Source organism: Leptonychotes weddellii, chromosome 1 (genome assembly GCF_054177405.1).
Source record: "Leptonychotes weddellii isolate Sample4059 chromosome 1, ASM5417740v2, whole genome shotgun sequence".
Lineage (NCBI taxonomy): Eukaryota > Metazoa > Chordata > Mammalia > Carnivora > Phocidae > Leptonychotes > Leptonychotes weddellii.
The window spans coordinates 94466802-94494263 of NC_138369.1; the positions used below are offsets into that span (position 1 = coordinate 94466802).

At 35.7% G+C, this 27462-nt stretch overlaps 2 protein-coding genes across 2 annotated transcripts in view; one reads left to right on the top strand and one right to left on the bottom strand.

Moving 5' to 3' along the window:
* The window catches only part of GPR149 (G protein-coupled receptor 149), a 61607-nt gene extending 41016 nt beyond the window's left edge, over window positions 1-20591 (bottom strand). Inside the window, exons 1-3 of the mRNA XM_081828168.1 lie at window positions 19081-20591; window positions 17950-18142; window positions 12520-12977 (exon numbers count right to left, since the gene is read on the bottom strand). Of these exons, the coding sequence (XP_081684294.1) occupies window positions 12520-12977; window positions 17950-18142; window positions 19081-20097 (1668 nt within the window). The 5' untranslated portion in view covers window positions 20098-20591. The remainder of the gene's footprint in view (window positions 1-12519; window positions 12978-17949; window positions 18143-19080) is intronic.
* Window positions 1-27462, top strand: part of LOC115943817 (uncharacterized) — a 113600-nt gene that overhangs the window by 53687 nt on the left and 32451 nt on the right. The gene's annotated exons all lie outside the window — the stretch shown is intronic.

Genomic DNA, 27462 nt, shown 5'->3' on the forward strand with positions numbered 1-27462 from the left:
AATATTTAGTTCAGTGTATAACACATAATAAACACACCATATTTGATACTGTTATTCTTTCTTTTTTTCCTTCTTCCTTCCTTCCTTTCTTGCTTTCTTGCTTTTCATTCATTCAGCAGCTAATCATTGCATGCATACTAGTTTCCAGACACTATGCTTTGTGCTGATGATAGATAAAGCAATCAACAAAAGAAATATCCATTCTGTCATTGTGAAGTTAATTCCCAACATAGAAAACTTAAATAAATGAGTATTTAATAAGTAGAGGGTATATTATGAATGTCTAACTGGAAACCTAGGAAAACTTTCCAGAGTATAAGGTATTTAAATGGACACCTGAAGGACAAGCAGGATTTAGCCATGTAAAATGGGAAAGAACACATCCAGAAAAAGATCTGTCAGGCTCCAAAACCTAAACACTAAAGGTGTTTCTAAATAAACCAAAATGAACAATGGGACTTGTTTCTGGTAGTGTGCAGCAGACCTCTCTGTTTGGCCCTGTCTCACTCCACATTTTTAATCAACAGTTTAAATAAAAATATGAAGGGTGACTTATTAAATCCATGGGTGATTCAAATTTGGGAATGATAGTATAGAATTCAGGTCTTAGAATCCTCTCAAGGCATTTTATGATAGCACTACAAAAAGCTACCAAAAGTAATGGAAGAGTGGGCTAAATGGAACAAGATGAAATTGAACAGAGATAAGATATAATTGAGTCCAAACAGTAGACTACAAATGTACAAAATGGCTAAGCAGCAGCATGAGCAAAAAAGAGCATTAAGGGTGTTAGCTGATATTAAATACACCAGCAGTGCAATATGACTTCTTAATAAGTGAATGTGATCTTAAGATGCATTAAGAGAAGTACTGTTGACCCTTGAACAATATGGGTTTGAATCACACAGGTCTACTTATATGCAGATTTAAAAAAAAATACAGTACAGCACTGTAAATGTATTTTCTCTTCCTTATGATTTTCTCAATAATATTTTCTTTTCTCTTTCTTACTCTAAGAATATAGTGTATAATACATACACAAAATATGTGTTAATGGACTGTTTATGGTATTGGTAAGGTTTCTGGTCAATAGTAGACTGTTAGTTAAGTTCTTGGGGAGTCAAAAGTTATATGTGGATTTCCAACTCTGGGTGGGCTTTGGCGCTCTTAATCCCTGCATTGTTCAAGGGTCAAATGTATAGGTCATAGCATAAAGGAGAAAAGACACCTTGAATATTCTGATTCTGGGTTTTGCATAATTAAAGGACTATGGGCTCTGTAAGTGAATTAATGATGAGAAAGGTTGTTGTAAGTAACAACATTTAGTTAGCATGGATGAGAAAAGACAGCAATATGAAGAATTGGATAACCATATTCCATTAACTTAACAGCAAGTGGCAGAGGTAAGAGAATGGTTCTAGATGGTCCCAAGAGATAGAAGCAGGACATGGTGAGAGGCCTAGGGCAATGGATGCTCATGAGAAATCATCTGGGCAAACTATTTTAAACTAATTTAAAATTATAAAACATAACACACATCCAAGACAGCATTAAGGATAACTATGCAGTGTAAAAGAATATAATCACTCCCTAAGATGACAAATAGAACATTTCCAGCACCCCAGGGGACTACATGTGTACTTTCTTTCTAAAAAGAAACACTACTTAGACTTCTGTGATAATTACCTCCCAATTCTTCTTTATGGTTTTACCATTTTTGAATGTATCCCTAAATCATTTAAATTAGTTGTGTCTGCCTTTACGCTTTATTAAATACAATCATAGAGTATATGCTCCTTTTGTTATGTTTCTTTCATATATTTGCAAAACTCATTCACATTTTGTGTAGCTTTAGTTTTTTAAATTTCATTGTTTTTTTGGTTAGGGGTTGAACCAGATATTGAGGGGCTTACTTGTCTTCTTTAAGAAAAGGAATACACAAATATTGTTTTTGTTAATTTTACAAAAACCTATGTCCATATAAACACATTGCTAAAGCCCCTCCCAGCCTTGGGAGAGATCAGGCAAGCTTATTTGGCTTCATGTAAAATACACTTTTGCACATGGTATTCTGTTGTAAACATATTCAACAATTTATTTATCCATTCTAATGTTGATGGACTTTTGGTCTATCCCTAAGCGTTGGGGCTATTACAAAAAGAGCTTCCAGAAACATAAACGTGGGGACGCCTGGGTGGCTCAGTCGGTTAAGCGGCTGCCTTCAGCTCAGGTCATGATCCCAGGGTCCTGGGATCGAGTCCCACATCGGGCTCCTTGCTCGGCGGGGAGCCTGCTTCTCCCTCTGCCTGCCTCTCCCCCTGCTTGTGTTCTGTCTCGCTCTCTCTCTGACAAATAAATAAATAAAATCTTTAAAGAAAAAAAAAAAGAAACATAAACATGATCTAGGATAGCACTGTCCAATAGAACTGCAGTGATAGAAATGCTTTATATTTTTGTTGTCCAGTATAGTAGCCACTAGTCATATTTAGATATTAAGCCCTAGAACTGAATAGTGCAACTGAGGAACTGAATTTTAAATAAAAAATTAATTAATTTTTTAAAAAGATATGTTTATTTGAGAGAGAGAGAGAGAAGGGACAGCGGGAGAGGGAGAGAGAATCCCAAGCAGATTCCCTGCTGAGTGTGGAGCCCTACACAGGGCTCTGTCTCACGACCCATGAGAATGTGACCTGAGCTGAAATACAAGTTGGACACCTAACTGACTGAGCCACCCAGGTGCCCCTAATTAATTCAAATTTAAGTAGATATATGTGAGAAGTGGCTATTGTATTGAACCGTGCAATTCTAGGGTGTATGCCCAAGAGTGGAATTGCTGGGGTGTGAGGCATGTATATATTTAACTTTTGTAGATGTTCCCAGACTGTTTCTCATCAACTCTTGGCATTGTTAGATGGCTTAATTTTGGCTATTCTTGTGGGTGTGCAGTGGTGTCTCATTGCTATTTTAATTGAGATTTCCAGGTTATTAATGATGTGATATACCTTTATATATGTGTATGGTTATTTTTATTTCCTCTTATGTGAAGTATGGCTTTAAATCTCTGGTCATATACTATTGGGTTTTCTGTCATTTTCATGTTCATTTATTGGTGTTCTTTATAAAATACATACTCTAAATGCAAGTCCTTTGTCGATGATACATTTTGTAAATATCTACACACAGAGAGTTTTTAAAAACATTACCCAAATCTTGCTGCATACCAATTAAATCAGAATTTCTGTGGGTGGGACATTTTTAAAGGTTCCCTAGGTGATACTGATCTGCCTGTGTGAGGAGAATGGATAGGAGTTAGTGTAAGAAATGATTTGCTAACTATGAAAATTATCTCTCTGAAGCAGTTATGATAGTGCATATGTGGACTATCCCTGGAGTCAGAGCCTGAGTTTGCTCCTAGGCCCCAATAGACTTTTCTGTGCTTCAGTTTTTCCATCTGTAACATTGGATAATATCTACCAGATAGACTTTGTGAATACTAAATGAGCGATTATATGTAAAGTGCTTACAACTGTGTGTGGTACATAGCAAGTGCTCAGTAAATATTAGTTATCATAATATTATCATCATCAAAATATTGAATTACCTGCTTTACAAAGTAGTGAGAGCCAATATCTTCTTTAATGAGAAAGCATCAGAAACCTTTCACTAAGATAAAGAATAAAGCAAGGAAGCCCTGTCTCTTCCACTATTCAAAATTGTTCTAGAGGTATTAGCCAATGCAACCAGACAAGAGAAATTAAAAACAGGTATAACAATTGATAAAAAAGTAAAACTATCTCTATTTGATGATGATATGATAGTATACCTAGGAAACCCTAGATAATCAATGATTTTATTTAAACAATAAAATAATTCACTAATGTAACAGAATAATATATACAAGCAGAAATCAATATCCTTAAAATACACAAACAAGAACCAGTTAGAGAACATAATGGTAGAAGAACCTCATTTACAATGAAAACAAAGAAGATTGAGTATTTTGGAATAAACTTAATGAAAAGGTATAAAACTTGTAGGAAGACAGCTTTAAAATCTTTCAGGAGAAAGATAACAAGAGTAGACTAGAAGAAATGGAAAGACATCCCCTGTTCTTGGATAGGACAACAAAACATTATAAAGATGTCAGTTCTCTCTGAACTAATTTATAAATTTAACACACCTTGATAAAGCTTTTTTATGGAGTTGAAAGTGATTTAGATATGAAGCAGTTCAAGAATAGCATGAAAAATACTGAAAAAGAAAAAAATACTGGGGGTGGGGGAGAGGAACCAGCCCTACCAGACATTAAAACTCACTATAATAGCCTTTCCAATTTAAACAGTGAGATACTAGTGCATGAATAGATAGTGGAATAGAATAGAAGACCCAGAAATCGACCCAAGTAGGTATGGAAATGTAGTATAAGATAAAAATGATATCTCAAAACACTGTGAGTAATGATGGACTTTTAAATAAATTATATTTTTTATTAAATGATGGGTAACCATTTAGAAAAAAGACAATTATATTCATACCTTACACCAAATACAAAAATAAATTCCAAATGGATCTGGGATCCAAATGTAAAAATTGAAATCATACAAGTACTAGAAGAAAACATGGGTGAATTCCATTTTGAACTGGTTTTCTAATGATGACTCAAAATCCAGAGCCAATTAAATAAAAGACTGATAATTTTTACTGTAAACAAATTTTTAAAGTATGTATTCTTAAAAAAAAAAAAAACACCATAAACAGAAGATAACTGACAGACTGGGAAAATATCTTTGTAATATACATCACAGACAAAGGACTAATATACCTAATATATAAAGAACTCTTAAAAATCAAAGGATAAAGGGACAAAAACCTGATAGAAAAATAAGGAAAAGATAAGAACAGACAATTCACAAAAAGTAAAAAGACAAAAAGCACTCTTAAACATATGAAACTATTCAAACTCATTTATAATTACATAAATATAATTTAAAACAATTCTGAGATTGTCTCCTCTCAGGCTGACAAAAATTTAAAAACACCATAATATACTGTTACTGAGGTTGTGAGGAAAAGAGTCCTCTGTTACATATTGCTAATGGGAGTGCAAATTGGTATGACTCTTCTGGGAGAGAATTTGGCAATTCCTAACAAAACTACACTTATTTTTGACACAAAAATCCTAATTCTAGGAATTTATTCTGAAGATACACCTCCAGCAATATGAAAATACATATGTGTAACATTTACTGCAATATTTTTTAATTGTAAAATACTAGAAACATTGTAAGACCCATATAAGAGAGTGATTGTGTTAACTATGGTGTATCCACACTATGTATAATTTTGCAGCTATAAAAAATAAAATATCTCTATGAACTGATAGGGAGTGACTTCTATGATACACTGTTTAGTGGAAAAAGTAAAGTGCAAAAGAGTATATGTAAGGAAGAAGGACATATAAGAAGGTATGCATGTATCTGCTCATTTTGCAAAAGAAATACAAGGTCGTTAAACCAGAAACTATGAGATTGATTACACACAAGGGATAGGTAGGTACAGGGTGGAAAGAATGGGGAAAATGGGAACAGGGAAGAAGGAATGAGGGAGGAAAGCATATATATTATGTAGTTCTGACTCTTATAATCATGGCAATGTTTAACATACCCAAACATAAATAACCAAAATCAAAAAGAAAGTGGGAGGAACTCAAAATGTAATATAAAATGAAGGGAATGAAAATGAAAATAACTAACCTAAGTAAATGGGGAGGATCGTATTTTAACTATATACCAAAAGTTTAAAGATGAAAAGAACTATACCCAAGTATTATACTCTAGTCAGTACTTTTTTTTTCCCCACAAGAGTGTAGGTTCACAATTCTAAAACTACTTTATATGTATACCAGGATTGAGCAAATAAGTAAATACATTTGTGGAGAGTGAGAGCCAATTGTCTCACTGCCAGAAAAATAAGTAACAAATAAGAAAAGGGAAAGGCATGAATGAATCAATGGTATTTGATTGGACTTGGAGGTATTAGTGCAAACTCATGGTATTAAATTATTGATACAGAGAAACTGTTACAGAAATATAGATGTGTACATGAGTATACATATACCCATTTCCTAGATCTGTCTAATGATAAGGTCTAAAAGCAAGACACCCCAGTAGCAATGAGTATACCTAGCACCCGATATTGTTTTCTAAATACCATTTTCCAATAAAAGGAACCAGAACTCCTTGGGAAAATGGTTGAGTCTAAGGATGGGTCAGGAATAATACAAGATGAGGCTAGAATATCTTGTGCTGCTAGAAAATAAGGAAGTGCTAAAAAAGATAAGGATAGCCACTGGATGGATATAGGCATCACCCTGAAAGAGCTTCCAATGGCCAAATCTATGACAACTGGAGTAACAAAATAAAGAATAACAGTATGGTTTATAACTTACAGATTAAAACAAAATCTTTGAGCCCATACTGATATAAATAAATAAGCAAGTGAAGGAAAAGAAATAGCTTTTTCTTACAGAAGAATTCCAATAATAAATATAGAAGAAATGATAGAAATAGAAAATTACCTTCATATAATCGTTGCAAGCAAGATTCATCAATTAAAGCTGAAATTAGTGGGCAAAAGTATGACATGAAACAGAATATTTGCATAGTTTCATAATGTCTCCCCATAAGATACTTACAAATTACAAAGGAAAAAATAGTAACTTTACATGGAGAAATCTGGAACACATCACCTTTACAAAATCACCATCATAAGACATATCAACATCATGTACCTCTTGATCTGATGAGCTGGGAAGGGCAAGCATCACTTCTATAGTATTCTTGCCAAAAATACATAACTTGAATTGAATCAATAGAAAACATAACATGATTGAAGGATATTCCGAAACAAAACAAACTAGCCAGTTCAAAATTGCCAAAGTCATAGAAGACAAGACTGAAGAACTGCTATAGATTGGAAGAGACTGAGGAGTAATAGCAACAGATGCAATATGGGATCCGGGATTAGATTCTGGACCAAAAAGAGAACATAAACAGGACAACTAGCAAAATTGAAATAAGGTCTATAACTCAATTATTAATTTCCTGATAATTACATTATTGTCATATAACATGTTAACATTCGTGGAAGCTGAATGAAGGATACATTAAAACTCTCTGTACCATTTTTGAAACTGTTTTGTAAGTCTAAAATTAGTTCACAATAAAAAGTTTGAAAAGTGTAGTGAATTTCCAGGCATTTGAGTTCAAGTAAGGGATAACCACTCAATAGGAGGTCATAGAAGAGATTCAAGCCATAAATGGGAAGTTCCAGTACATAGCCTTTTAAGGTCTCCTTAAACCACGAGGTGTTTTTGAGAATGTTAACAAAATTCTTAGCTTAAAATGTGAATTATAAAATTCCACATAAGCTTTGATCCAATGGTAATCCCCTTGAATTTGTAGAAAGTCAACAATTAAACAGCTCAGTTTTACTTCATTTAAGCAAGTGATACATGCTGTGAGGATTACAAATTTGTTATGGAATATTTGAAGTAGTTTACAAGGAAACCCCCTTAGCTTCAACTATCAAGACTTTAAGTACTTGAGAACAAATTTACATTTATGGATGAGTTTTCAGCTGCACTCCAAACAGCCATTCTAAACTGTACCAGATAATCTCAGAAAGTGCTTGAACAATTTAAAGCAGGTGGAAATTATACTGTTATACAAAGAAAAGCGGATTCCAAAAGAGTATATGCAATGTGATCCTGTTTTTGTCAAAAATAAGAATATATGCATGGGAAAGAGCCTGAAGTTTTAGATGATAAAATGTAAATAGTGGTTAACTTTGGGTAGTTTGAATTGGGTGTTTTTTCTTTGCGTATCAACAATTTCTAAATTTTCTACAATAATTATATTACTTTATAATCACAAAACAATAGAAGTTATAAATGTTTATAAAAAAAGAAAGCAGTGTAACAATGAGTAATGAACTAACCACTCTAACAAATAGATATAGCTAAATATAAAATATGTATACTCCAGACAGTCATTTGTGTTAGAATGACTGCCTTCAGGCTACAAATAGAAGGTGATAAGTGAATTTTTCTCCTATGGTCACTTCAGTTAAAATGTCAAAAATTACTCAGAGAATAGGTTTAAGCATTTACAGTTATTAAGTTAACAATGTCACAGGAAACACTAATATTTTATGCCTGATTTAATTTTTAATAGTCTACTTTTTTAAAAATGAAAAGAGAAGATGCACTGTTTTTAGGAGAGGTAAGAGATAATATGTACAGGTAGCTCCCTCACTTATCCAGGTATCACTTTTCTGTGGTTTCAGTTACCCACAGCCACCATGGTCTAGAAGCAGATAATCCTCCTGAGATAGCATCAGAAGGTCAGTGGTAGCCTAATGCTGCATCACACTGCCTATGTCACTCACCTCACTTCATCTCATCATATAACATTTTATCATCTCACATCATCACAATAAGGGGGAGTATAGTACAATAAGATATTTTGAAACTGAGAGCATGACCATATTCACATAACTTTTATTACAGTATATTACTATCATTGCAGTTATTATTATTAATCTTTTACTGTGCCTCATTTATAAATTAGACTGTATCTAGGTATGTTTGTTTGGGGGAAAAAACATAGTATATGTAGGGTTCTGTGCTATCTGCAGTTTCAGGCATCCACTGGGGGTCTTGGAACATATCCCCCACAGATAAGGGGAGACTATTGTATTGGAGTATTTTCTTCTAGCCTTATTTTATTTTACAAGGCATATATTAAATGGAAGGAATTAATTTGCCCTGCCCTTTAAACTGGTATTTATCTCCTAGGGATTAGATGCTAATGCAGGACTTCTTAAATTTTAATGTGCTTTTGAACCAACTGGGGATTTTGACTCTAGGTCTGGGATGGGACTTTTTATTTTCATCAGAGTCAGCTAGGAGTTTGTCAGAAATGCAGAATCTTGGAGCCTACCTCAGATTTACTCAGTCACAATCTACCTTTTAACAAGATCTCCATTTGACTTATTTGTACAGTAAAATTTGAGAAGCTCTAATGTAAAGAACCCAAAATAATCTAGTTTGACTTGGTTTCCACAGTTTTTAATGAAAATTATTTAAAGAAATAATAATATTTAAAAGCTATAGAAACCAATGTTGCTGCTTCACTCTGCTAGCAAACACAACTTTGCTTTGTAAAACTATTTTTAAATAGTTAAAACATTTTTCTTAAAATGAGAATAAAATTTCTTTGATGCTCAGGTGACTTTAAAGTTAGTTCTTGTTTATTTATTCATCCTTATGCTAAGTGGTTTGTGTAGCTAATTCAAATGTCATCACTTTCCCCTGCTTGGTCTCTCATTTGAGGATTGTTTCAGACTCTGTTTTTCTGTATTCTACTGGCATGGTGGAGGACCTTTCAGCTTTCAGATGCTTTGATGATAGGATTATAAAAGGGATTAAGTGGCATAGTTACAGCATATCTTTGTTTCTGATTTATTATATCAAATGAGTTTCTAGAGCTTTAAGACAACACATTAAAAGAAAAGAAAATGGAATTCATTGATGGGCTTTATATTAGAAAAGAAAATTAGAGTGATCACCCACAAGCCACCAAATTATTTTATAAGTCCAATTTTCTTTATTCATAGATGACAAAACTTTTAGGTTCTGGAAAATCCTTATTTCATTTGAGGGACAGTCACACTTATGGCTACCATATTAAAACTTTGTAACTGAAGAGCGCTGACATTTCTATTTTTTATGAATATTTTAAAAGTGAACTTCTTAGGATTCTACCTACTAGGGATCCAAAATGAAGTAATTGTGTGGTTAAGTTTAACACTAAATTTCAGTCTTACAACCACTTGCAACTCTGATAAATTTTATTGGATCACACATTTAAACCTACTGAAGCCATTCTATGACCATCTTTTTTACACCTTAACCTTGATCTGATGCTTTCACTTCTTCCAGGATTTCCAACAAAATACACTGAGAATTTGTTTACTAACATAAACTCTAATAAAAAATTAAGCAACGTGTATTGTCAAAATAAGGCTCACTATATTTATTTTAAATCAAACCTGCTTTTTTTTAACCCTAAGAACAAAGAATACACACTATAAATTGTAGGGCACTTAAATATGAACTGATAGATAGAGCCTAAATATTTGACAGTACAACCATAGAAAATCAGAAGAGATAGTATTTTTATAAACTTACCGTAGTGTCCACTGCAGTTTAATGTATCACTTTAGGATACATAAGTTAACATTGCTTTCAGAGCAAAAAAGGTACTTGGGAGAAAAGGATGAAATGAAAGTGCTTTCTAAGTCACCATCTACTCCCATGAAATATCTGCTGGTGAAGGATAGGTTACAGATGAAAACCTGTCTTTGGTCATGGAAGAGTTTTCATAAGCTTTTCAACCCTAAATGTATTTGGGTTACGTGTTAAACTTCAAGTTTGGAGGCAGTTCTGCTAAAGGCAAGTCATATCAATAACGTCAGCCTATAATTTAAGGATTTCTTACTGCTGTTTGAAAATTTATAATAGTATTTCATTTAATTTCAGTTAGTCTCTGAAAATAGAAATTTTATCTTTCCCGAATGTTCTCTATTTTTTTACTAATGATTTTTTCACAAGCACCATTTTAGATCAATTTCCTGAACTATTTGTTCTTCACAGATATTAAAATATTAATACTTAAGCAAATCCTTGTAGTTGAAAGGTATTAATTGGTATTTGATTTGGATTGATCAAAATTTTGTGCCTTCTATATATCATTTTCTTTTTTGATTTATAAAATCTATATATAGATTATGCTCATAATACAGTATAAAGTGTCTGATCCTTTCATAAGTTTCTAGGGTAGTTAATTGATTATACTTTCCAAACTATAATCAAACTTTTAAATGAGGGCTATAAGTTGTGATATTTTAGATGATAATTTCCAGTGTTTTGACAAAATACATTAAAAAAATGTTGAGTGCGGAAAAAAGCAAGTCCCAGAAGATTAGGTACAGTATGACACCATCTTTAAAAAGTTCAAAATAAGCAAAACTAAATAATATATTGTGTTAGAAATGCACTCACTTGTGATAAAGCAATTAAAAAGCATGAGCAATATTCAGGATAGGTGTAATCCCTAAGGGGTAAGCATGGGGATGGGACAGAGAAATAGCACACCAAGGTAGTTGCAAGTTATCGGGATGCATACATACATAGACACACACACACACACACACACACCATTTTGTCATGAATATTACCTAACAATTTTTAAGTGCAAGAAAACCAGGAGGTTTAGATTATTCAGGAATAAATTGATGATGAAACTGTAGGGATTTTCCTCTTAGCTGGGGTACCATTTTGGGTGGGGCTCAATCCCAGGACCCTCAGATCATGACCTGAGCCAAAGGCAGACACTTAACTGACTGAGCCACCCAGGCGCCCCTATCCAACTTACTTTTTAAATGGTGATATTAGAGTAAGACTAGTAGCTTTAATTATCACTGAGAATAAAGGAGGTCTCAAAGTATTCTGCCCATATTCATATTTGGTGATATGTGGTCATGTTTTGATTAATGAATGCATTATTCCTTGCACATATTTTTGGAATTATGTTTTTGTTTTGACAAATGGACTTTGATTTCCATTGAATCTTGCAGAAAAAGGCTCCTCTCCCTAGTAAATCAGTAGTGTGGGAAGCAAGGGCAATTTTAATAGCCAGATATGAGAGTTTGGAGTAAAGAACAATCTCACATCAATATTACACTACAGTTTCAACAAAATAAGAAGTATCCCTCATCATTCTAGGCAGGCTGGAACCTAGGAGAAAATGGGACAAAATTAAGGTGCAAATTCTTTCAGTTTTATAAAACATAAAACCATTCTTCTATCCTTAAAAAGGATAGGACATTTAGCAGAGCTTACAAAGGCTCACTTGGGTATATTCTGGAATAGCTCTTTTTTGTTCCTGCTGAGTACTGGAGGGACTAGTTCTAGCAAGATTAATAGGCAAGCTGTCTAGTATAGTTGCAGCAGGACTACCCTCCCCACCACTAGCTGTATAAATATTTGCCTTTATAAAGAAAACTTCCCTTGGGCACGTGTGGAATAATACTTTTTGGGTGGGAGAGGGAAAAATAAAACTTACGAGTTAACTAATTTGAAACAATTTCTGAGAGTCTAGTCTGAATTTAGACAGATTACTTGACGTTAAATTAGAAAGCTCCAGCCTTTTCAAAGAACCTGTTTAACTCTGTCAATCCCAAAACGCAGATTTTGAATGAAAATGTATAACTTAAAAAATTTTAAAGTCCCTCAAAGAACACCTTGAAATAAAATTTGATATTATGGAAATAAATCAAAGCAAGTGAAATTAACCTTGGACTTGATTGAATGAAATAAACATCTGATCATTTTTTTCATGCCTATCATATTTGGTCTCACTTTTAATTTCACAGAAAGAACAACCTTTACTGTACCTGACGAGGGGTTCTTTCTGATTTACTTCTACACCATTCCCAGTCTGAAAGGTCTGGTTTCTGACTCTCCTCATGAGAAAGTCTTCTTTCTGGCCCTTCCAAAAAGGTGGTTTCTTCATAGTTAATATCATCTCCTGTTCTTTCAGAAAGCAGTGGATCAACGCCCTTTTCACTGTGGCACTCCTGCTTAGCCTCTGTAATATCAGTATTCGTGTATTTGTTGATCCCTTTTAGTATGGAACTGTCCCGAGAGGGTGCGGTGCTGATTTCCACTTTTATGGAATTGAAGATATTACAAGTGTCTCTCTGAGAGTCCTTTGTCGTTTTATATTCAGAATTCATGAGATTGTGATAGGATGTAGAATTTTCATCATCATCATAGTAATCTTCACGTGCTATTTTATAAATCCCATAACTTCGTTGGAATGATAGACTGAATTCAAAGCCTCTCCTCTTGGCTAAGTAAAAACAAAGTTCCATGGTTAGGAAGGTAGATATAAACAACAATTGGATATATATGGTGAATAAAAATAGGAAAGTGCAGTCAAACTGATTATTAAGAATTTAAAAACTATCTTCATTTCCTGTCAATTATGCAAAGCAATTATACCTTATCAATTCAAGATGTTTTATCACTCTGGGCCTAACTTTTCTCCCTTGTACAATGAGGGGCTTAAAATACATACAATTCCAAGAACGCTGCAGTCTTTTAAGCAGCTTAATGAACAAAAATTTAACCATAAATTCAAAAATTCTCACATATATTCATTTTAGTTTTAGCTTTTTCAGTCTACCAGTTATCTGTACATTTCTTTATTTGGGGATAAAAGATATTGTTTATAAATTTTATTTTGCTAGAAGTTATTAAGAAGGTTTTAATATTATATAAGTTATTCAGCTGACAGCTGACAATATCACCAACAGTTATGACTGTGTTAAATATTTTGATGTATGCCACTCCTGACATTTATGTTTATAAATGCATACATTAATAATTAGAAAATGTTGCAATAGTTTTCAAACTTCTTAAAATAACATATTCATTTCTGATACAAATAAATTTGGAATGAATTGTAAAAAATAGTGAATAGATTTATATTTCTGTGATCTAAAGCACTTTATAGCATGTCTCTAAACCTGATTAATTACAAGATGAATTTAGCAGGAATGCATAAAACTTTTTATGGTTTAAGCCAAGTGAAATGTAATGCTACTGTAATGCTAATATAGTACTACTAGTTGGTAGATATGGTACAAAGTCTTAGTAGAATAACAAGTGAGAATGTGAAAGAAAATGATATAATTTTTATGTGTGAATGTCATTAAATACTAGATTATTTTATATATTAAGAATGAAGTTACATCAAGGTGATAGACAAAATGCGATTTAATGTTTTGGTTTTCATCTTTCAAAACATGGCTCATTTCAAAGTATTTTTCTTCTCAGATAGCTCTATGTCATATACCAGACATTTAGCTATCCTTGGTGGAAAAATCTATGAAAAGTTATAAAATTTCTATGGGAACAACAGATAAAATTTGATTCATTTTACAATATATCCTAGTGCCATTCACATGCTGATTCTATTACTGAAATTTTCCCAGAACTGAAGATTTACAAAGCAATTCTGCTGACTGAAAATAGAATTTATAGGTATCATTCATTATTTGAGCCAAAATAGTCATTGTTTGAGCCAGAACACAAACAAGAATTTCTGTCCAAAGAAATTGGAAAAGTAGAAACATATGTTAATATTCTATACACTTTTATGTATAGTTCTATTTACTTTTTCTAGTAATGTAGTCCAGTAAAATTAAGTTGGGATTTTTAACTTACTTCAGTGGTGTGAAAGCTGAAGGAACTAAAAAAGTGGCAAATTGTCAATTCAAGGACAGTAAGCAAACAAAAACTCATAAATCCCAATTTTATCATACAACACAATAAAATTGATGTCTGTGACAATGTATTTTATTAGCTGTGTATTATGATTATGAAATATGTAAAGCGAAAGTGAGTAATGTTTTTGAAGGAGTGTGTAGACTATCAATGGAGAATCTGCCTCCATGTCATGAAGTGCAAGAGGTAGTCTGAGGTAGGCTCTGAGAAGGAAGTGCAATTGTGTTGGACATCATGGAGAAGAGGAGGACTCCAGGGCTAAGTTATGCACATAAGTCATGTCATTTAACATAGCAACAACCCTACGTAATAAAAGGCGTATTGATTCTATTTTACAGTTGAGAAAACTGAGGCTGGTAGAGGAAACCTACTTAAGATTACTTAACTGGTAAAGAGATTTGAACTTAAAAGCCAACTGATTCCAGAATTCGAGTTGCTAATCTGTATGTGAAATTGGTTTACTGGTAATTAGACCCATGAGAGAGCTAAAAGTAAATTCTGACTGAGGTAACTAATGGAGATAATAGGTTATAACAATATAACAATTGACAATGTTTGACTAATAACTTACCAGAAACTTAAAGACTGTCAGAATACAGTCGGGATCTTTTGAAGTCTATACTATACTTGCAAACATAAATAAATAAATAAATGTAATGTATTTGTTCTGAAAAGCTAAACCCTGGATGAAACATGAATTAGCTTTAGTCTTTTGCTTTTAACCACATCTTGCTAATTGCAATTTTAAACATAAGTAATTATATCAGCTTATAAAAATAAATAATTCTTCAGAGTAATACGTCACTTAGCAGATACTTTGATTTTATTTAAAATAAAAACAGTTTCTGATTTTATTGAAAATATTTTAACTGTTTATTTAATTAAAAAAGAAAACATCATGTCATGCAAACAAAATGAGTGTGAAAACCATATCCTTCCCATATGTCTTCCACCTGAGACCTCTGTGTTAAAATCATTTATTTTAAATACTTTTGTTTTGAGACACTAGTAATACAGGTTAATGTTGGAAACAGGAGAGAATTATTAATCTGCAATTTATTTCCCATTACTGACATGCATCTTTTGATTGCATGTCTCTCCATTTCCATTCACTAAGAATGAGATGTAGAATTATATTTACATCTGCAAAATGAACCTATGGCAGATATGAGTTAGGAAGCTTCCTTGTTTCTGGAGTTCCCTTGCAAAGAATGTAAAAGGGGGAATCTTAGTTTGTTAAAGAAAAAAAGCCTAAATGTAAAACTGAAGCCATATTCCCAAAGAATCAAGGCACTTGATCAGGCACTTGCCTACCTGAGGATGAACATTTTTGGGATTTTGAAATTCTGTTCTCGTGTCATCCTAGCAATAGGAAAATATAGGATGTGTTCTCTCTCAGACAGTGAAAATATATCATTCTTGTTCTCAGAATTTCCCTATGGCAGAACCTGGGATCATAAAAGAGAATGGAGCCATTTGGACTACAGGCATTTTAAACTAACGTTGCTCACAATGTTTGATTTTTGAAGCCATGCCTCTTTTTATAAACCTATGTTTTTCAGGGAATTTCTTCCCTGAGATTTTAAATACAAATAAGAGCAATGGTAATTTTAGAGGAAAAATATTATTTTGATCTTGAAAGGTGTGATTTTAACTTCAAACGTGAGATATTACTGTAATTATTGATTCTGTCAGCCTGCCGTAGGCTCTTCCATCTTGTGCAGTACAAGATAGAATACTTCCTAGACCATTTGCAGTGATAGGTCTGTTGCATTGCTTTGTTTTCAGCTCTGATAATAGGTATCCTTTACTTCTTAAAAATGACTGCCCTATGTCACTTCACTAAGACTTTTCATTTTCTCTGACATTGGACTTTCATTGTCTCTCTCACAGTCTTAAATACTATAAGACAATTCTGGCTCACTAATTCAGTGGCAAAATGTTAACATTTGATAGAATGTTAGAACTTCCAGGCTTGTTAATGATTTTTATATATGTTCTATGTGGCTCAAAGGATTTATTATTAATTTTCTGTGTCACTGTTGTTCTAGATATTAAATCTCCAGAAGCACATAATTGTTATATAAGTTCCATGGTTATTTTATTTTAAAGACATAGATGAATTTTAACAATAAAACTTTATGGCATCCTTAAAACTAAAGAACTCTCCTGATCATTTGAAAAATACCTAGACATATTAAATTTTAAATGTCATCAATACATGGAAAATGACGAGTTCATGATTAATTGATGTTTATAAAATAACCCTGTTGTAGAATTGATTGCAGAATATACTTTCATATTCTCCAGTTTCTATACTTCTGAAATAGTCTGAGATGAACTATTTTGTTTACCTTTTTTTCTCTATTGAAGAGTAATATACTTGCTTATTCTGAGCAAAGGACAATTAATGAAACAGTTAATTCAGCATACACTAATGCCTTTTTAGACATTAAATGGTAGAACATCCTATCTTTTGTCTGGAATGACAAACTAATATCCTTTTTCTTCCTGGTAGAGTCAAAATACACAGGTCATTCCTCAACTTTTCCTGTCAGTATGGGAACAATCACACTCTAGAGAGTTTTATAATTGACCCCACTCCCATTCTAGGTATACTCTTTAGAATATAGTTTTTTGTTGTTATTGTTGTCTGTTTAATGTAACTAGGATGGCTATATTCATACATAAACATAGATGGACAAATTCTCCACCTTTTCCCTTCCTGAAACGAGAGTTTTTTGTGTTTTCTGAAAGTACAGGCATGCACTTAAAATTTGTTTTCCTCTTGTCTTTTTTTTTTTAAGATTTTATTTTTAAGTAATCTCTACACCCCATGTGAAGCTCAAATTCAAGACCCTGAGATCAAGAGTCACATGCTCTACCAACTGAGCCAGCCAGGCCCCCCTTAAAATTTGTTTTTGAACTGTTTTCAGGCACTCTACTTTGAAAACTTTCCAAAACCCTGGAAGTATACAAGAAGGAAAATAATAAAAATTCTGCTCCATTAAATAATAATGGGCTCACAAACAATGAATCACGGAACACTACATAAAAAACTAATGATGTAATGTATGGTGATTAACATAACATAATAAAAAAAATAATAATGGGCTATGATATAATGTGTTTTAACTCTTCAAAGAGTTAATCTCTTTTCAGATGCAGGCTTCTTATGTAGACTTGGGAAGGGAATTTATGTTCTACTCTGGGCTAAGAACTAAGGTGGATATCTAAGCATCTAAGGGCCTTTTTGACTTCATGCTGTGTTGAATAAATTCTGTCTATCCCTTTCTTCCCCAAAATAATTATTCAATGTACAAGCACTTCACAGAGTTGTTTTAAACCTGCCTCCTTTAAAACTTACCCCAACACTGTGCTAAGAATTGTTTCACATTATAATTTCTTCCCTTTATTTACCATTTATATTTGTCCTTGGATTCGTCATTCCCTACTCAGACAACTTCTCAACAGACCACTTTTCTGTGTTTGTATGCTTATTGCTCCCAACCTCCACACTGTCAAGGACTTACGTTTTTCCCCATCAGATGCCACTGTATATGCATTCTGCTTACAGTTGATGATGCAGCCACAGGGCAAGTGGGTCCAGCGTTTGGACAAGACAAACACTGGGGTTACAGTGGTGGCCAGCAGGGTTAGTAGAAAGCTGAGTGTCTCGAAGGGAGGGCTCTGAAACCCCACCACGTGCTGAACCATCATGTGGATCTGCAAAGGCAAAGAGCTTCAGACCTATCCCAGGATAAAATTGTCCACTTTGTGAAGGCTTTCCCCCAAGCATGCTGCCCCACCCCACCTTCTCCAGGCTCCCTTCCTGCCTGAGAGCCAGAAGCCCTGTTTTGGTGGTGCACCACTGAGATCCCTTGGGATGAGCCCTGATGATTTAGACCACAGGGTGGTTTCCACTCCTGGGTGCCTGGTCTGTGCCCCCTGCCACCTCAGGTCTCTTTCGGAAGCACAATTTAAAATGCTGGGGATGCTACCAGGAAAACAGGCAGGCAAACTGGAAACCTGCACCTGGTACTCCAGATGGCCTTTGTCACATCCCTGGACTCCTGGCCCCTGCCCCCAGCCTGCTTGTCACAGCAGGGTGCCACCTTCCCAAGTCAAAACTGGCCTCCCACTTGAAGGCTTGAACAAAAAGCCTATTTGGCCCCCTCTCTTCTCTTTCTACTTCTGATCGTGCCTCTCCAATCTCTCTCCCTGCTGAGATAGGCGGAGTCCTTACTCGACAGAAATGGAGTGGAGAGAAAGGGATGACAGAGGATTGGGGGGGGGAGGTGGTTAGGAAACCCTTTTACTACCTCCCTTCTTTTCTGAATATTCCCAGATATTGCTACAAGAGACAAGAACACCCTTGGCCACGATAGATCTAGGAAAACTGTCTCCCGCGTCCAAAAGCGCTCCCTGCCCCCCTCCCCAATTTTGAAACGAGAAGCACTTAGTAGCAAAGGCTTCGCAGCCAACCAGCTCTACCCGTGAGCTGCCTTCCTCCCAAGTGCGTCTCTAAAACCGAGCGAGCCACAGTTGGAAGCGGACTTAACTGCGCGTCTCTTGGGGACTCTCCCAACCAGGGACGCTAGTCCCAACACGCATTCACACTGTCTGGTACACACACCCGCGCGCTTGAGCAACTGCACTTTTACCATCATGGGCAGCCAAAGGATGACTTTTGTCAGCGCTAGGATCAAAGAGAAGCGCTTTTGCGCTACGCTCACGGTGAAGCTCCTGGTGCCATAGAGAGTCCCCCGGTTCTCACGCCTGCGGGCTCCAACCACAGCGGCAGCCTCGTGTTCCGGCGTCTGCTCGGGCCGTGCCCTCACTGGTGGACCCGGTCCAAATACAGTGTCGGAGCTCAGAGAGCATCCCCCAGAACACCGAAGCGCAGGGCCGGGAGCATCAACTGGGGACAAGGAAAGCACTCTCCCCCTGCTTGGAGGGGTCCCAGGAGTGGAAGCTCCGCGGGAAATTTCCTGGTAGTTGGCATGGAGTCTCGGCGGCTCCTCCGAACACAATAACTGGTGAGTGAGAGGAACCGAGAGGCCGGCGAGGAGTCCGAAAGCCAAAGTGTACACAACGAAGAGGAGCAGCACGTAGGAGCTGGAGCAGTCCGCCAGACAACCCCAAGGCGTGCGCACGAAGGTGCCCCAGCCGCACAGCGGGAGCGCGGAGAGCAGCAGACTGGCTGTCCATACGGTCAGCACCACGCCGAGCACCTGGCCGGATCTTCTGGAGGCTGCCTGGCTCCCCACAGCCCTGTGCATCGAGTAAAAGTTGTAGGAGACTAGGAGAGTCGCCTTCAAATTGCTTGAGAGGCCCTGGCATAAATACAGTAAGGCAGAGGTGGTACACAGAGACTGAAAGTAATCAGGGTCCTCCTTTGGCCACTGCAAAAACATGAAGATGGTCACCGACAGGACACTCATGAGATCATCCCCAGACCAGGAAGCCACAAGCATGGACACAACGGTTCTGTTCTGCATTTTCAGCAGGGAAACTAATGAATAAATGCTGCCCACCAGGGCTGCAAGAGTCATTAAGCATGTCAGGCAAAAAAGATAGATATTTGAAGTTCTTGGCGGATTTAAAAGGTTCGTCGAATTATTATTTTCTTTCCACACGCTAGAGTCATTTGTTGATAAGTTACTGGAAAATCCAGACATTGTCTTTGGTTAATATTTAATTTCCCTTTCAGTGAGTCTGTAAATATTCTCAAAATAAAGCATGATTGTTGGTTGCAAATCGGATCTCATTCTCTCCCACCAAGTTTCCCTCTAGATGTTCCCCCGTCAGTCCAGCAGAAAATGATCAGGCATGTCTCCTTTAGATCTGACTCAACCCATATTTAAAAACTGGGTTCCATTTAAAGCATCAATAAGAAACTTTTCAACATTCCAGTTAAAAACAAACCAAAAACTTCCTCCTGAAACCATTAAGTTTCTGGCATAAAAGCAAAAAGCTCCTCAGGTAGATTGAAAAACAATGATGTCTGGCTCCTTTTATGTCCTTCTTGTAGCTTGAGGTAATCAAACTCTATTCACTTTTTAAGAGCAGTAAAGCGATGCATTTGGTTCCAGAGCTGGATTCAAAGGCAAAAAGATTATCAGGTAGGTTTCAGCTTTGCGGGTTCAGAGAGAGACACACACAAGCAAAAAGGAGAGAGAGACACACAGAGAGAGAGAGAGAGAGAGAGACTGAGCACAGCTCCCCCTCGAACCGCTGTGTTCTTCAATCAGCCTGTGATCCTCGGAGCTGCAGGAAGGAGGAGTCAACTCCAAGCAGGAGAGAAGCAGGAACAAAAAGGGAGGGGAGTTCAGTGTATGAGCAAAATGATGTACATCTTCTCAGCCTGCCTCATGCAAAGCAAGAAACAATGTCCTTGCTAAGCCTTCCTTTGTGGTTTTGACATATAAAACTAGCTCAGATACTTGCTCAGACTTGATGTGAATGACAAATATCATCTTTGAGAGGTCTAAGCTACTCCACTAAGAGATTGCTTTTATTCTTATCTAGACCTCTCTGATTCACAATACTTTAGAGGAAGAATAGTCTCAGTGCCAGTTTTAAAAGAATAGGATGTACCAGGTTTATTTTTTAAATATATAGTATACTTAATAAGAATGTCATAATGGTCTTCATCATTACACTAAAATTTTGCAGAATCTTTTAGCAGAGCCATACTAGCTTTAGGCATGTAACTATTTCCTATCAATGTCGTCCAGTAAGCAAGCTGCCACTTGAATAAATAATGTTTCCTAGTTGTTAAAGTCAGATGACATTATGTAGGGTCTATAGGGAGCTTACCCCACAAAAACATTTTTAACCAGAGTATTTGGGGTGTTGCGTACAATAACTGAATCTCTGAACTCATTAAAAAATTGTCAGTTTTGCAAGATGAGATACTTAGCAAAGAAGTAACAGACAACAGTTGTTCTGTTACCGGAGTCAGATATTTGAGCCGGACAACAGAAACAAGGCCAGACGCCCCGCAAAAAAAGGCACAGGCAAGGCTTTATTTGGGCCTTGAGCAGAGGGGTGACACACCACCAACAGAGAATAGTTAAGTCTAGCCTCCCCAACGTAGGAGAGGCCCAGCTTAGAGACAGTTACCTATCAAGTTCCCACCCAGACCAATATACTAATGAGGGAAAGGAAAAAAATAAAAAATAAAAGTAAGGGCCTCTTCCTGATTGGTTGGAGGAGACTCATCCTGATTGGTTGATATTGGCAGACTACTCAAACAGCTCCTCCGTGCTTTTGGGAGCCTGGGTCCTCTGTTTCAAATCCAGCTTGTATATGGAGCGCATCCCAGTTTTGCTCTGTAAAAGAAACAGTGTAACAATAACAACCAACAGAAAGCGTCCCAAGTGCATAATGTTTTTCACTTGGGGCTTGTTCCCATGGTCCCTGTCTCAATTCTGGCCAGGCATTTCCCAGGATGCTTTAGGGTAGCATTCCTCCTCAACTCAGCCTCATGAGCTGAGTGTGCCTTTCCCCATACAGTGCTGGGGTCTGAAGGAAAGCAGGGAAGGGAAAGGAGAAAATCGATACGGTAATGATCTAAGTGAATGGAAGTGGTAATAGAACTCTGATCATTCCTTTCATTTTAGAGGTAACTAAAGCTACATTTTAAACCTGAATCTGCTCATGTGGAAAGTGATTGTATTAGTCATTGCCAGCCAGACCCATCAGTAAACACAGTAGGCAATTTGCTTATCTTGACATGTTTTATTTCCCCTTTGCTCAGCAAATGGAAACCAAACCCACCTGTTCCAGCTAGCTCAGCACTCCAGTTCTCCCTACTGATAGTAATAGACCTTGCAGTGCAGTGTGGGTTAGAAGAGTCTGGGGATAAATTCATGTTAAAATAATGTTGCTTCAGAAAGCACAAAATGATAAACGGGACTTTCTTTTTAAAATCATTTTCGAAGTTCTGTGGTATGCTCTTCTGTGTCTTTTCTGAGACCTATTCTTTCCTCCTATAAGCAAAAAAAAAATTCTTTTCAATATGTTATTTAATCCTGGATTTTCAGTTGAATTGGACAATAAATATGACACTGTTAAAATACAATTAGTAGAAATTGATAATAACTGTTGCAATATCATTTGAGGCCTGGAGACATTTCCTCTATTATTACCATCAGTTTGGGGTTTTCCATACAATATAAATTTGGAAAAGAGACACCTAACCGCTTTGTTGCCCTGGTCTCTAGGATATGACAGAAGAGGCAAGAATGTTAGCACACTTCCAAAGGTTGGTGGTAGAATTGCAGTCAGTAGGGAGCTAGGAAGGATTTCTGAATGTGAACTTCAGACCCTGCTATTGCTGGCTCTGTAATCTTAGGCAAAAATTATTATACTTTCTCTTCTGTTTCTGTGTCTGTTTCCACATCTGTAAAATAAGGGGGCTTGATGGGAGTATTTTTAGGCACTTTCAAGTTCTAAAATTAGATACAGTTTTAAAATCAGGTTAACTTTATCTTAATTTTCTTTTCTGCCTACTTCACAATAATCAATATTGTCATAAAATAAAAGAGGGAAGCCTGTAAGACCTGATGCCTGGATTTACCATGCTTTCTCTGCCCCTGCTATGATGGGATGGAGGCCCTTACCAATGTGAAGATGGTATAAGATTCAAGCAGCCTTGAATTTGGGCCAACTGAAGGATCATGGCTGCCCTGCAGATCTGAGTGAACCAATATAAGCTTTGTATGAGTGAGAAGTAAAAGTTATTGTGTAAGCTGATTTGGGGGGCTAAGTTTTACTGGGTGGTAACCTAGCTCATCCTAATATGTTTAGGTATACTATTGCCCCCCCCACAGTAAGTGGTGGAACCAGATTTAAAAATCATAATCTGGCTCTGCATTCTAAATTACAACAGACATACATTTTCTAATTATCCCTTTTAGCACCTCATGCTTGGAAAACACTTCCAGTGGATGTTGATTATCATAGAGTTGCTTTTTTTTTTCTTTTTTTAAATTAACATATAATACATTATTTGTTTCAGGGGTACGGTCTGTGATTCATCAGTCTCACATAATTCACAGCGCTCACCATTGTACATACCCTCCCCAATGTCCATCGCCCAGCCACCCCATCCCTCCCACCCCCTCCACTCCAGCAACCCTCAGTTTGTTTCCTGAGATTAAGAGTCTCTTATGGTTTACCTCCCTCTCTAGTTTTATCTTGTTTCATTTTTCCCTCCCTTCCCCTATGATCCTCTGTCTTGTTTTTCAAATTCCTCATATCAAGTGAGATCATATGATAATTGTCTTTCTCTGGTTGAGTTATTTTGCTTAGCATAATACCCTCTAGTTCCATCCACGTAGTTGCAAATGGCAAGATTTCTTTTTTTGGTGGCTGCATAATATTCCATTGTATATATATATACAACAGAATGTTTGAAATATTTCACTTTTCAAAATGTTAATTTATAAACAACCTTTTGCCAAGCATTATATTTTATAATACATATATATTATATATGCATATGTTATGCATCTATACATATAATATATATATATATTATATATATGACTTTCTTGAAAGTTGTAAGCCCTCCCCTTAGCCATAATCTCATTTTCTTTACAATATTCTCTTGAGCTTAAAAAAAATTAAAAAGTCACTCAGTACTTTCAAATAACCAGTATAACTTTAAAAAAAAATTTTTTTTTTTTAAGATTTTATTTATTTGTGAGAGAGAGAATGAGAGACAGAGAACATGAGAGGGAGGAGGGTCAGAGGGAGAAGCAGACTCCCTGCTGAGCAGGGAGCCTGATGTGGGACTCGATCCCGGGACTCCAGGATCATGACCTGAGCCGAAGGCAGTCGCTTAACCAACTGAGCCACCCAGGCGCCCGAATAACCAGTATAACTTTTAGTAGACCAGGAAGAAAGAGTTCTAAGAGGCTCCTTCATGCCTTAAAAAAATTTACTCAGTTCCTGTGAGTGAAACTCCTTCCTCTGTCTCACTTACAATAAAGTCTTATGTGTTTAAAATACTTAATAATGTAATTAAATGTAAATTAAATTGTCTTTAAATTACTAAATAATGTACATTTATATTGATTTAAATAGAAATTATGATTATACAAGAACAGTTGAAGTGAAGACTTATTTATTGTAGTCCCATTACTGCTTTGATTACTTTGACACATATACCGAATATAGCATTACAGCCTATAAAACAACGTACAGAGAATTACATGGCAATAATTTCATTAGGCTTTTAGTTTATGAAGTCCTTGATGTAATTATACCTTTGCAAAGCACTGAAGGCAATTCATTTCTCTAAATGTCCACATTATTTGTATCTGAAAATCCTGAAAGTGAAGAAAACAGCATAACAAATTCTAGTTGAATATGGCAGAGTAACATCCTTCACTATATGGGGTTTTAGGAATAAAAAAGTAACCACAGGACCAAATAGAAACATTTAGTTTTGTTTTATGATAATTAAAAAAGTATCATAAATAAAGTTAATCATGAAGGTATAACATATTTTTGTTTCTAGAAATACAGTGTTATGCAGGCAAAACATTTTAGAAGACCGGCCCAGCTTTAAACTCTTACTAACTTATCATCAAAACTCAAATGAAAGATCTCATAAAGTATCCAATATATATGCATACACATATATAATATATAAATAAAATCTAAATTTTATAAATATAATAAATATATAAATTTATAATATATATTATTGTGTGTATATGTATATATAATTCTATAAAAACATGCATATTCTGCTTTAGCTGATGGTTTTCCAGAAAAGTGACTAGCAATTTGGCATCATAGGAGAGCCCAAATGCTATGATTTATTTTCTTCTTTTTCAATGTCTTGTCAGAAACCTACAATACTTAATATTATCTAAGAATTATAAGTAAGGGCATAGTTTAATGTGGCTCTAAGTCAAAGACTAACTTCATGAATCTAATCTTAGAAACCTGCTCAATACACTGTCAACCCAAAAATTCCCCTTAATATTTGTGGGGATTGTTTCAAAGGTCTCTCAAATGGAAAATTGCATGATTTTTTAAAACCTATTCCCTGGATGAGACAAAATTTGGTAGTATGTATGTATGTTAATGTATGTTAGTATATGAATGATGAAAGTTACTATATGTAATATGCTAATGTAGATTAGCTACAGAAAGAAATAAGGTTTGTTATTAAGGATTGCTGCTTACTCAGTGTTTACTCATTTTGGGCAAGGACCTTGACTATGATAGTTATGTAAGGTCCGCTAGCCATATAATAAAGATAATATTTGGAGGAGAGTTTTTATGTAAAACTGTGTGAAGCTGTTGAATAGATTGAGAATGACAACGCATTCTGTAGAATAAAAATATAAATACTGGGGCACCTGGCTGGCTCAGTTGGTTAAGCGTCGAACTCTCGGTTTTGGCTCAGGTCATGATCTCATGGGTCATGAGAAGGAGCAGGGACATTTGGGCCCCCGGCCCCAGCCCTGCCTTGGGCTCTGTACTCAGTGAGGAGTCTGCTTGAAATTCTTTCCCTCTGCCCTCCCCCCACTCATTCATGCACACTCTCTCTCTAAAATAAATAGATAAATCTTAAAAAATATATACAAATAATATTTGGCTACCCTTAACATAATGGTAAATCAATAAATTTTCACAAAGTAAGCTCACCTGTGTAAATAGCACCTAGGTGAAGAAATACATTACCAAAATGTCAGAAGCCTCCTTGTGTCCCTTCCAGTTGCTACTCTCCCCTACCCCAAGAGTCACCAATGTCCTGACTTTTTTTTTTTTAAGATTTTTTATTTATTTATTTGATAGAGAGAGACAGCGAGAGAGGGAACACAAGCAGGGGGAGTGGGAGGAGGAGAAGCAGGCTTCCCGCTGAGCAGGGAGCCCGATGTGGGCCTCGATCCCAGGACCCTGGAATCATGACCTGAGCCAGAGGCAGATGCATAACGGCTGAGCCACCCAGGCACCCACCAATGTCCTGACTTTTAATCTATAATCATAAACTAGTTTTCCTTGGAAAGATAAAGTATGCAATCTTGTGTATCTAGCTGCATTTCTCAACATCATGTTTGTGAGATTTATCCATGTTTTTTAATATAGTGGTTCTTTTTCTTTTGTATAATACTCCATATTTATGAATATCCCATAATTTATCAATTACACCAGAGATGGATGTTAGTGTTGTTGTCAGTTTGGGGTTATTATAAACAAATACTTGTAGATTTTACCCTACTTGCAAGCTAATAAGTTAGCTTACTACAGTTTCATGACAAAATACAGGGGATTCCTGGATCAGAAATAAAGAGTTTTATTATAGCAATAGCAGTAGAATATCAATATTTTCTTGTGTTAGCTTCCCAAGCCCAACTTTCCACAGAGTAACACGTAGAAGGCCAAATGACCACCTGCACACACAATAGAGATTGTGTTACAGGGGAGAAACCCTGAACTAGCTCAGGAAATACAAATAGTTTATCACGGTCAGTAACTATGCCTGCCCTTCACTCTGGAGGGAGACACTATTTTTTCTTCCAAGGCTGTAAGCAAACCTGACTTTTACTTTAGATACAAACATCATTGAAAAGAGAATATAGAAAGGCAGTTAGTTCTCTGCTTGTAAGACATCAGAAACATGAAATATGCATGGTTAATTGTCTCCCAATAAGAACAGAACAAGTATGCTCACTATTACCATTACTGTTGAACATATTTCTGGGGGTCCTAACCAATGTTATGAGGAAAGGAATACAAACAAGAGTTTGGAATGGATGGAAGTTAAGAAAGAAAATCAGTATTATGTGTAAATGATATGATCATAAACCTAGGAAGCAAAAGAACTTACAGACAAATTATTACAACTAAAAAGAAAATTCATCTGTTGGGCAAAAGATCAATTTTTAAAAATCAATAGTAGCACTAACCAACTAGAAAATGTAATAAAATACTTATTTTCATAATTTCAGCCCTTGAAGCACTAAAAATCATGAAGTGTCTGAGGAATTAATTTAACCATAAAACTCAAGCTCTAC